Source organism: Manacus candei, unplaced genomic scaffold (genome assembly GCF_025592945.1).
Source record: "Manacus candei isolate 608988 ecotype Guabito, Panama unplaced genomic scaffold, ASM2559294v1 h1tg000049l, whole genome shotgun sequence".
Lineage (NCBI taxonomy): Eukaryota > Metazoa > Chordata > Aves > Passeriformes > Pipridae > Manacus > Manacus candei.
Window position 1 is genome coordinate 8,468,435 of NW_026138097.1, and position 11,674 is coordinate 8,480,108.

The 11,674-nt window shown below is 41.2% G+C and overlaps 1 protein-coding gene across 1 annotated transcript; it reads right to left on the reverse strand.

Moving 5' to 3' along the window:
- Positions 1-1,275: 1,275 nt before the first annotated feature.
- On the reverse strand, positions 1,276-11,517 carry ALDH5A1 (aldehyde dehydrogenase 5 family member A1). Its single transcript, XM_051799503.1, has 10 exons — positions 11,200-11,517; positions 10,981-11,064; positions 9,868-10,038; positions 9,481-9,597; positions 8,906-9,049; positions 7,906-8,049; positions 6,504-6,662; positions 5,015-5,184; positions 4,208-4,266; positions 1,276-4,052 (listed from the first exon to the last, which is right to left on the reverse strand). The coding sequence occupies exons 1-10, from the start codon at positions 11,497-11,499 to the stop codon at positions 3,847-3,849; spliced, it is 1,554 nt and encodes a 517-aa protein (XP_051655463.1). The 5' UTR covers positions 11,500-11,517; the 3' UTR covers positions 1,276-3,846.
- Positions 11,518-11,674: the final 157 nt, after the last annotated feature.

The following is an 11,674-nucleotide window of genomic DNA, read 5'->3' on the forward strand; positions in this document are numbered from 1 at the left end:
TTCACAAGTTTTGTGGCTTACTCTATAACAAATCCAGTATCTGAGAGTGTTTGTCAGTACAATGGCTGCTTTGCAGTAATCAGTGTGCAATATAAACCAAAATACTGTGTTAGATAGAGGCAGGTTTTGCTGCCTGTTTCTGAACTTCAAAAGAAAAAGTCCTTGCATCAGTGTGTGTGAAGTTTGTGCTAATTTGTGATAATAAAAGGTACTATGAGATACAAGTGTCTTTCTCTAAGGAAAAATCATACCCCATAAAAGCTACACTTTTAAGTGTATTTGGATACATAGTGCCGCAGTCTACATGGCACCTCATACATTCATACTGGACTCCTGCAAGGGCATACTGGCTGCTGAATGAGCTGATGAGATACATAAATGTCCTGTACTGAGGAATGGAATCTGCCCCTTTGTTATTGCACTGTACATTTGCTAACAGCAGTAGCCTGCCTCCATCCCTTTGAGTAGCCTGGTGCAACAGAATATCAGCAGCAGTGATTCCTAAACAACTTCAGCCAGTTGTGCAAAGTAGCTTGAGCACTCACTGATAAAAGCGAATATGCCACCAACTTCTTGTAGTTGTTCCTGGAAGGTCCTAAGCAGGGAGTCTTGACACAGAAAAACTTTAAACAAGTGCTAAAATGTAACATAGAGCTTCTGAACACACTACCTAAATCTTCTTTAAGTGAGCTAAGTTGCTAATATCTAGCAGAACAGGTAAGCACAGCTTCTGGAGAGTTTATAACACAGAGAAGACAGGCAGCGGGGGTGGGATGGGGGTGTCAAACAACAGCTATTTAAAGAATAACATAAGAAAATAAAATGGAAATTGGCCATGACTAAATCAGGTTGGAAATTAAGACAGTTTCTGAGGCTTCAAAACTGTATTAACTTATTGAAAATAAAAGAGCTTCTAAAACTCTGTTTTAAGTCTTAATAAATGAGGTAAAGAATTATGCAATTAATCACATCATGAAAGCAGGGAAGACACTGATATACAAAACCTCTGTGTTGTGATAAAATGTTTGATTCAGCATAAAAGACTTGCATACAAAATGACTGACAGCATATGACTATGTCAAAGTAGTCTCACCTATTTGATTTAGATTGGGGGTACACGTTATGGACATGTGGAAGCAAAGAAGTGTCATCTTTTCCAGTGATGAAGCTGGCAGAACAAAATATTCTGTGGAAATCTGAGAGACTGACGTTTATGTGGCTGCTGTCAGATTGTCAATTCAACATTGAATGAAGTGAAGTAAGTCAAAAATCCAGTGCTTTCACAGAAGTTATTTATTAACTAAAAACATTTTTAATCACAGTTTTAATATCCAGAAATTGCTAAACTATCACAAGTGCAATCGACATAACTGAGGTGTGAGAATTCAAGTAAGTCTTTTGTTGAAGAATCACAGTTTTTGTTATGAAGACAACTTTGATTATTCTGTGCTTAACTGATGTAGACCTTACTGACACAAGGATACTATGCTGGAATCCAACCACAATCCAATCTAGACAAAGGTATTTTTAAAGTTTATTACATACCTTAACTTTATTTATGGTTTGTGCTTGCTATCAGGCATAGTAAAAGGTATTATTTGCTAGAAAAAAAGGTAAACATTTACTCATTAAAAGTGCTATTCTCAGAAAAGACATTAAGATTTCAAATGTATCAACACATCAGATCAGTAATTTTGCAGTGAAGAGAGCAGGGGGTTAAAGAATTTATCCTCCAACTGCACTGTCCCAGGAAGTACACTCACATTCAAGACTTCACTGTCATACAGCTGTAAATGAGATGATTAATTTTGACCTTATACTGCAATCCACAGGCAGACATAATTTAAGTCAGCAATTCAGTGGCAGATATTCTACCTGTGTACAACAGCTGTACCTGTGCCTGCATCACTGTGTTGTGGTACCCAGGCACCAAGTTATGACCTTCTTCTACCTAGTTACCCTCTCAGTTAGAAATAAACACACATTGGCAGCCAAGGCTGGCAAACAGTTTCCTCTTCCACAACATTGTATTCCCCAAATTCAGGCACGATATGTGCTCAATAGTGTAAGGTTAGAAGCTGGATATAAGAAAGTTTCTTGCAACTAGTGTAGAAATAGGCCATCCTTTTTTTGTACTTATCAACAAGCACAGGTAACAGTACTAAGTCCTCACTACCATAAATGTGTTGGGAATTACTGGAAGGGCAGTAAGTGTCCTTTAACTGCCCTTTGCTTGGCACGATGCACACACACTACTGACAGGTAATGTGCTCCAGACCTATCTGGTCTCAAGTGTTACACAAATATAACCATAAAAAATATTTAAAAATAAGAAGTAGCAGTCAATGCTACTTTATGTTCGCTTTAAAAAAAAACCAAACCAAAACAGTGAAACTCTTTTGGCTTCCTTCCCCAGGGCTTGTGTTACCTTTGCTTGATGGGATAAAATATCTTAAAATATCCTATTTCATGGGGTACATTCATTAGTTAACAGTAAGAAGACCTCCATTGCAGTCTTTTATTTATTTTTAACAATGAACACAAGAAACGAAATTTATTCCACTTAGCCTCTGCAGTGCTGATTTATTTGCCAAATTAACACTGCACATTTTTAAAAGTGCTTTGTTTGACTGCCATTAAAATAATGTTTAAACAACATTGTTTATTTCATATTAAGGAAGCCTTGCATCATCTTTTGAAGATGACAGAATAGTGAGGTGATGTGTCAAAGTCTCATCTCTAATCACTATTATTTAAATCTTTATTAGGTCATACAGTTAGCCATGTTCAAAGGTTTTTAAGTCTTCCTCCCTAATGGACATTCACCTGCATAACCAAAAATCCAGTTCAAGGCATGAAGCCCAGAGGGATGGAACCATTTATCTGCTCCTATGGAGTAATGTTCCTTTAGACACTGTGTAACTTCTACCCAAGGAGAGTCATGGTCTTCTCATGGAAGGGAGGGAGTTTTATCTATATCATCACGTCACCACTTGTGCTTTCTTCACACAGCCCTTATATTGTCCCCTTACAATTCTGCAAGTTATTCCTGTAAGTATCCCATCTTCCTCCTGCTACTCACTAAGCCAGCAATTCTTTGTCCTGGACTGTCCCGTTCCTAGGACTGGAACTAAGAGCTGGGGCTAAGACACATCAAACAAGAGCCATATTTGATCCTAGGCGTGCAAGCTGTTAGGCATAAATCACAGCTCTTTGCTCAGAGACCAAAAGCTGAATAGGGCTTCTGCAGTCAGCATTTACAGCACTGAAAAAGCTGTCTGTTTGCCTACGTGGATGCCTAGCTGTACCTAAAAGCAGTTCTTCACGTTTTGTAACCATCAGATTCACCCATAATTTAAAAAAAAGACACACTTGCTTCTAAAGGATGTCATATAAGCACATTAGAAAATGTGAGTATTTACACAATTTTAAAGGGAGACCGCCATCCCAAAGCCTCCCACATCCACACTGAAACACGAAAGGTACTAGAAAATGGTGGTCTAGTTTCCCCTTGACACAGGTTATAGTCTATTTTCATTATGCACCAGCCTTCAAGTTCTCCCAGTTACACAGGGATAATCCAAGAATAATAAATGTGCATCCCTACTCTTTTCTAAAAAGGATGGACATTTTGACCACATTGCTGAAAAACTGAAGGTATAAACAAAGACCATGTAAAAACATATGGCAGCACAGAATACTGTAAATATCTTTACACACACAGAACGGGGTTACTTAGTTTTAAAGAAGGTAGAAGTTGCATTCATACTTATTTCTGCTTCAAGAAGCTTATTAAAACCAGAGCACTCTTTTCCAAGCTGTTGGGATTGTGCTTTTTGAAGATTTTTATAAGCCTCCCAGGCAGACATATTTTATTTCTAAGTATTCATCGATGCCATACTTTGAACCTTCTCGCCCTAAGCCAGACTCTTTTACCCCACCAAAAGGACATTCCACTGATGAGATTATGCCTTCATTAACGCCAACCATTCCAACTTCCAGCTGTTCCGCGACTCTCCAGATTTGAGCTGGATCTTGGGAGTAGAAATATCCTGCCGTGCAGACACAGAGATACAGGAATGAAAATCAGTAAGAACAATTGCAGAATACTGTGAAAAAGAGACTTTACTGACATTCAAAATCATCCCCCCATCACACTACAGCTCTTAAAACCACAGAAATACACTTATGTGACAAAGAGGCATACCTGCTAAACCCACATTAGCTGCATTTGCTATAGCAACAGCTTCTGCTTCAGTCTCAAATCTGTCAATAGAAAAGAAAAAATAAAAATGAGGCTTGCAGTTCACCTACTGTATTGCTGAATTACTGACAAGAAGCAGTTTTATCAGAAATAAAAATTATTTTTTCCCAAAAGTGTACTTTAAATAGGTAATTTAACTTTCCCTTTGAAACAATGGAAGAGTGTCTACCTCTTCTCTTAAATCATACTAACAGTTTAAATTAAGATTGCCTTTATCCTCCCTAGATACTGGTAGATAAAACATTTACTTCACATTGGTTAGCCCACCTATTTCCCCAACTACACAAGCACTCTCAACTCTGAGAGGTAACTGGATGTTCTTCCATCACATCCAATTGCTCTGCAGAGAGGCAGGGAAGGTTTTAAGAACAGACAGCTCTAAGTCATCCTCTGTCAGAAAAATTTAGGACTAGTAAATCACATGACAAACTCAAAAGTCGTGTCTCCTATTTCACACCACAGATATGAAGCTGATGAAGGTTTTTCTGTTATCTACCCTTGCTTAACTATTAATACACTTTAAAACAAAGTGATTTGCAAAAAGTTGCAGAGATGCTAAAATCGGGCCAAGAGAGAAACAAACGACATAACCAAAGTATGTTTTCACATGTGCACCCCAGTCTTATTACAAGACTTGTGTGCTCATACAAATTTTTTTTTAAAAACTGCCTTTCAAATCTTGTTTATTCAAAATAATCTTTCATTGGTTTTGTAATTGTTATTTTTGATCTGGAGAATTAATAATCTTACTTGATAACTGGTGCTAAAGGGCCAAACGTCTCCTCTTGGGTGCAAAGCATTTTTGTTGTAACGTTACTAAGTAATGTTGGCTCAAAGAAATTCTTCCCCAAGCTGTGTCGTTTCCCTCCAGTCACAATAGATGCTCCTTGAGAAACTGCATCCTTGATGTGTTTCTCTACCTGAGGTATGCATAACAAAAATCTCAAAAGTTGGCATTTAAGAATGAAAAAGAGTACATTTCTCACTGAAGAAATAATAGTCTCCAATATTAAAAAAGAAAATCCTGAAGAGAGGTTTATAGTTTTCAGATGATCACATACAATATAATCTAATTTCTCTTGAATTTTTATTTCTCTCAGTCTGATATAATTTCAGAGGGATAAATTTTGAGTATGGCCCCAGTCTCATCAATATTAAAGAGTCACCTTTTCTGTTGAAATTAAAAGACTACATTTAATATGAGAAAAAGTCTTTGCAGGACTAGAAATTATATCTTATACCAGTGATAAGGCACTATGAAAACAGAAATACATGATGGCCATTTGAAAAGAAACAGACAGCTTTCAAGATGGTACTGGCAAGAACATTTTCCACCCCCTACATCTACATTCATCTAAAGACAACAAATTAATAAGAAAACTAAAGCAGCATTCTCCACCTAGAATACTGTCCTTTGAAATTATAGAAAGGCTCTTAAGTGACTACATACAGTGTTTGCTTATTTGTATATACAGTTGTATGTGATATGCACACTACACTTTTGTGATGCACAAAGGGAAGGCATGAAGGAAAGAAAACAAGTCCTTTGTCTCCCAAATAACTAATTTTTTTCATATTCTATTGTTTTAAAGACAGAGAGAATCTGGCAGCATTCAAGTAGAATGGATTCAAACCAAGCCTGCATATAACTGAGCCATAATATCTTACAAAGTATGAGCCACATAATTTAGTAATCTTTAATCTTAGGAAGAAAATGTGTCTTATTAGGATTTAAAAAAAAAAAAAATCCTGGAGTCACGAGTCATCCAAAACAGAAAACCTGAACCATGGACGTAAAGTTTCAAGTGATTGCAACATCCTGAGTTCTGGTATTTTTAACCCTGATGAATTATTCTGCTGAGGTTTTGCCAAACAGAGGCACTGTTCTTCAAAATAAGTTTTCAATCATAGCATTTCAGAATTGCAGGATCACCACACAGCTCTCACAGTGTATCAAATTTCAGTAAATGGTCTTGAGAACAGCTAGGAAGTAATCAGGAGGAATCAGCTTCTCCTAAAGGAGGCCTCTCCTTCCCTTAATGGAAATAGGGGAATGATACATGACCTGTCCACATCTGTTTGTCTATGTGTACATGAGGACTTGGAGGACAAAACACACTTCCAGCCACATTGCAAATACATTCTAATAAAACAAAACTGGTGAAATATAAATTTAAAGTTACTTTATGGATCATAAAAAGAAAACTAAAATGTCAAAAATAAAATATTTTATTTATACCTTCTCCACTGCCTTTTCATTTATCAGTGGTCCTTGGGTAGTTTTTGCATCAAATCCATTTCCAACATGTAGTTCTTTCTCTATAGCTTTAGCAAACTTTTCCACAAATTCGTCATGAATTCCCTTTTGCACCAGGAAACGGTTTGTGCAGACACAAGTCTGAAAACAAACATGAAAAGGAAAAAACCAGTAGTTTATATTGTATTTAATCTATCCATTAATTCTTTCTGGCCTTCATGCCACAGAATCAGTTTACAACACTGATGTCCTCTGCCTCTTGTCCCTCACCTTAAGCTGTTACCTTGCTATGCCATTTCTTTTGACACCCATTTCACTCTAGAAATACAACAAGCTGTCAGTATGTGTGTGAAATACGTCACATTGCTGAAGTTGCTTACACTGGGTAAAGGTTTTCTGAGTTTTGTAGGCTAACATACATGGACCAAACAAGGTCCAGAAGCTGCACAAAATATCTTCTAATTAGACTGCAGAATGCTGGAGTGAGCAGCAGAAACTCAAATCCCATTTGGTGGTGTAGGGTCTCTTTTGCTTTCTTCCTGGAATTTGTTTCTAAGTACTTTCAATGGCCTATGTATTTGTGCTTCCCCTTTGCTCTGATGGCTATGGTATCTCAGAAGGAACAGCTAATTTATCCTTCTGTACAGCAAGAACAGTGTAGTGGTGCCTTTTATGTTAGATCTTGTCCACTGTGGGTCAGATCCCTCAGTGGTCCTTGTCTACTTTTGTTTCCTTTCTTTCTTCCCAAGATTAGTGTTATGTCTTCTTCTGTTATTCAAGCAACATGTTCCACACAAAACAACCTCCCAGTCCCACTGAAAACTTGCTGCTTATCTAAAGCTGGAGTTCATCAACTTCATGTTCACATGTGCAGGTAATACCCAAAAGGCTGGAACAGCCCGTCTCAGCTGACTGTTCTGGAATTTTATTTGATTCTAATTAAAATACATTTGAAGCAACGTACACTCAAATCCTGTCTTCCACTTTTTTTAAGCTACTCACTGTGGAAAAAACTATCTGTCAGTGTCTTTTAATAGACTGAAGCAGGATGGCGTCTTTCACAGTTCTAGTTCTCCAAGGAATGTAATGTTAACAAAGAATATGACAAAATGCCTTATCACTTCTCAAGCTCTTGTGAGGGGTCCTAGTGAACATCTTTCTTCTCAGTGACTGCCACATATGTTGTGAAAATATTTGGGATTTTAGTGTTGCTATTCGGACTTGCTGATGACTGGCTTGAGTGCCCACAGCCATGTGTGAATCCAGCATCTTCACAATGAAGTGCTCTATGCTTTCCTTTTACATAAAATATCTTATTTATAGCTTTAACTGCATGTACAACTCTTCACTTTCTAGAAACAAGGACAAAAAAGTTAATTCTCACCTGCCCCGAGTTTCTATACTTAGAAGCAAGGGCTCCTGCAACAGCACGGTCCACATTGGCGCTGTCAAACACTATAAAAGGAGCATGTCCTCCAAGCTCCATGGAAACTCGCTTCACAGTGCCAGCTGCATGTTTCAGCAATATCTGTAGGCAACAAAAAAGACAGAGAAATCTGTACCTCTGCCAGATGTGAACTGTGGAATCATGGATATGAGGCAGTGAAAAATTAACTGGCAAGGAAATAATCTGCATTTCTCTATAATGTTAGATTATTTCCTATAACAAAAACAAAAATAAATTTCCTTCACTGAAATCTTTAAATTCTGGCCAAGAACTAATGAAGAGAAGGATTTTGATCAACTTAAGGTCAGGTCAAGCTTTTACACATTAATATTGTTACTTCTGTTTGCTTGTTCGATCCTTTCTCAATAATAAAATCTTGACTACTCTTAGAAAAGTTTTCCAAGATCTGACAGAATTTGGGATCAAGATTTCTCTTGATACTAGACCTTTTTTTAATTCTGCATACAGCCATCCCATAGAATTCTATCATTTTCTAGCCACACTCTGCAGTTTTAGTGATTTCATTAGATGGCAACAAGATTGCTTCCTGACTACAGCTGACAGCAGAGATTCCTGAGCCTTACTTCTCTAACACTTTCTCTCAACTGCAGGAGCCATTCCTGAATAGTACCTTTGAAACTCAGTTTCAGTGTTCTTATTAGTATGTTGTCACCTTATCGATATAGAACATCTTATGTAAAACTGTTCACATTATAATTTAATAAAGGGCAGTTATCAAGAAGTTGCAGACAGGCATCCTTCTGTGAAGTACTGATACTAAACAAATAGGCAGTATCTCAAGAAGTACACAATTATTTGGGCAGTCTGTGTACAGCAGCCAAAAAAGAAGGCTCCGTATAAAGGCACACACTTTCCCCCTACCTTTCCAGTATAACCACAGTAATAATCTTCATGGATATTCTGTCCACTTATGTACCTTTCCCGTTGCTGTAGAGCCAGTAAAAGATATTTTGGATACCAGTGGATCAGTGCACAGCACTTCCCCTACAGCTGCTGTCTGTTGTCTGGAACAAGGAACAACGTTATACACTCCTGCTGGAATTCCAGCCTGGTTTGCAAGCTGCAACAAAAGAAAAACAGAATTTCCATTATCAGTGCATTTTGCATTAGGAATAGTCACAATGTTTGTTAATTGTTTTGAAGAAGCTAGTCTGTAAGTCAAGAGAAGCCAAAAGGGCTCAGCACAACTAGTAATAGATGCCACAGTATCAAGAGAGCAGCTTGCTCTGGTTTAAGCTGTCTGTTCAAAGTAACCAAATGAAAGATATAAGAATGTTTTGTGTGGCTAAAAAGCCCAATCCTCTTTGAGGATCTAGACCATATTAGAGGCAATTTCCAAAGGTTCTCACTAAAATAAAACCCCTGGATCAAGTCAGCCAGTTTGCCCTTTCTTCAAGTATGAAGGGGGCCAGAGTTACCTTCAAAGCACATCTGACTCCCCATTTACAGCTTCAGTCAACTGCTAAGATAAAGCTTAAAATGAACGCTCACCTCCCCAAGAGCTAATGCTGATAAAGGTGTGTCCTCTGCAGGTTTTACTACCACTGTACAGCCAGCTGCCAGAGCTGCACCAACCTTCCGGGTAATCATAGCGCTGGGAAAATTCCACTAGGGTGAGAGAAAAAAGTACAGTCCAAGTTGGGAAAATTCTGCCACCTGTTTTTGCAGAAATAACTGGCATTTTCTGTGATTAGTTGTGCATGATGTACTTTGTCCTAAGTGAATATTAAAAAGAAGCACTGCCGATCAAGGAAGAAGGTAGAAATTAAAATTTTCAGGGGTGTTTTCCAGGGCTGGGGGAGCAGTAAGGCCACGGCCCCATGCTGTGGGCTGAGCTGAAAACATCCAGGTGATTCAAAAAAGTTCAGCAATGCTTACTGGGGTTATAACGGCTGCCACTCCTACTGGCTGCTTCAGCACCAGCACTCTTCTGTCTTTTGCAGACGCTGGAATAACATCACCATAAATCCGGCGAGCCTCCTCCGCAAACCACTCCAGAAATGAGGCAGAATACACGATTTCACCCTGTGCTTCTTTCAGAGGCTTTCCCTTTGATTAAATCAAATTGAAGATACATTGTAAGCAGCAAACTAAAGCACTAAAACCAAATTCAAGTAATTTTGCAGTTTCTGTTTTTTTCAGAGTACTCTATGGTCCCCTCCCTATCAGGTACACTCCAAGGTCTCCAAAACCGATTGTATGATTGCAGCAGCAATAGTTGTGCAGCTTCAATATACTATCATTGACTGTACAGTCAACATTTTGTATGCCGTGCCTGGATTCATATCGGCTCAAGACAACGAGCAATAGCAAATGTATGTATTTATTTACAAACTCTGCAGTTAGCTGCTATTGCCTTTCTGAAGAAAGAACCAAAACATGGCAAAACAGTTACAAGTTCATGCCAGAGACATCTGTTTTGGGAGTATTACTCTGAACTGTCTCCAGGGCTGACCCCGTGGACTAAATGACCATTAGCAGCTATGACACTACAGAAGAGCCGCTTGAAGTATCTTCCAACAAGGTTCCATCTGAAAGGACACCCGTCTGTGAGCTCCCAGACTACTCTGTGGTACAAACTAAAGCAGACTATGTGAATCCAACCTGGTGACTTGCTTTAATAGTATTGCAGGTTTTTTCCCGGTCAATGACACTGATAAAACAAACATTCTTGCCATGAAGACTGCAGTTTAGGTGGACAGCACGGCTCACCATGAAGAACAACGTGGGTTCTGGCTTTTGCGGGTTAGGTACTACTGCCATCAAACCAATGCGCTAGTAGAGCAATGGGAACGCACAGTGCGCCTTTTTTAAGTTCTCAAAAAAGCTAGGGTGGCTAACTGGTGAGATACACACAGGGTGTTTTGTCAGCGGTCAGTTTTACTTTATTTCGCTGCTCGCATCTCTGTGTCGGGTCTCCCAGTCCGAGTGCTGGCACAGGGCAGTGCCCGTGCCCACGGGGGCAGAGGCGGCCCCGTCCCCCCTACTCACGTTTTCGGCCGTGATGATCCGCGCCAGCTCCTCCTTGTTCTCCATCATCAGCTCGTACCATCTGCGGAGCCGCAAGCTCCTCTCCTGGCAGGGAGAGACAAGGCTGCCGCGGCCGCCTCATGCAGGACGGGGCAGCGGAGCCCCGGGAGCCCCGCTCGGTGCCGCCCGGAGCTCCCCGCCCGCGGGGCCCCCTCGCCGCCCCCTCCCGCGGCCGCTCACCTTGGCGGGCAGGCGGCCCCAGGCGGCGCCGGCTTCGTGCGCGGCCCGCACGGCCGCCCGCGCCTCGGCCGCGCCACAGTCCGACACCCGGCCCAGCTCCTCGCCGCTGGCCGGGTCCTGCACGGCGAAAGCGGCGGCCGTCTCCACCCAGCGGCCGCCCACCAGGCCGCCCCGGCGCACCAGGGCGGCGGGCAGCGCCCGGCTGGCGCCCCGCGCCGGCCCCGCGCAGAGCGGCGGCGGGAGCCGCAGGAGGAGGCGGCGGCGGGCGGCGGCGGCGCCCCGCGGAAGGACGGTCGCCATGGCCGCACTCGGCGACAGGCGGCGGGGCCCCGGCACGGCCCGCCCGCGCCGCCCCGGAGGAGGAGCCGCGCAGGGGCCGGGCACGAAGCAGCGTCTCGGCGGGGAACGGCGGCGGTCCCGGCTGGGGAGCTTTGTCGTCCCTGGCAGGGATTGGAGCGTACGGGGTTGGGGGGGG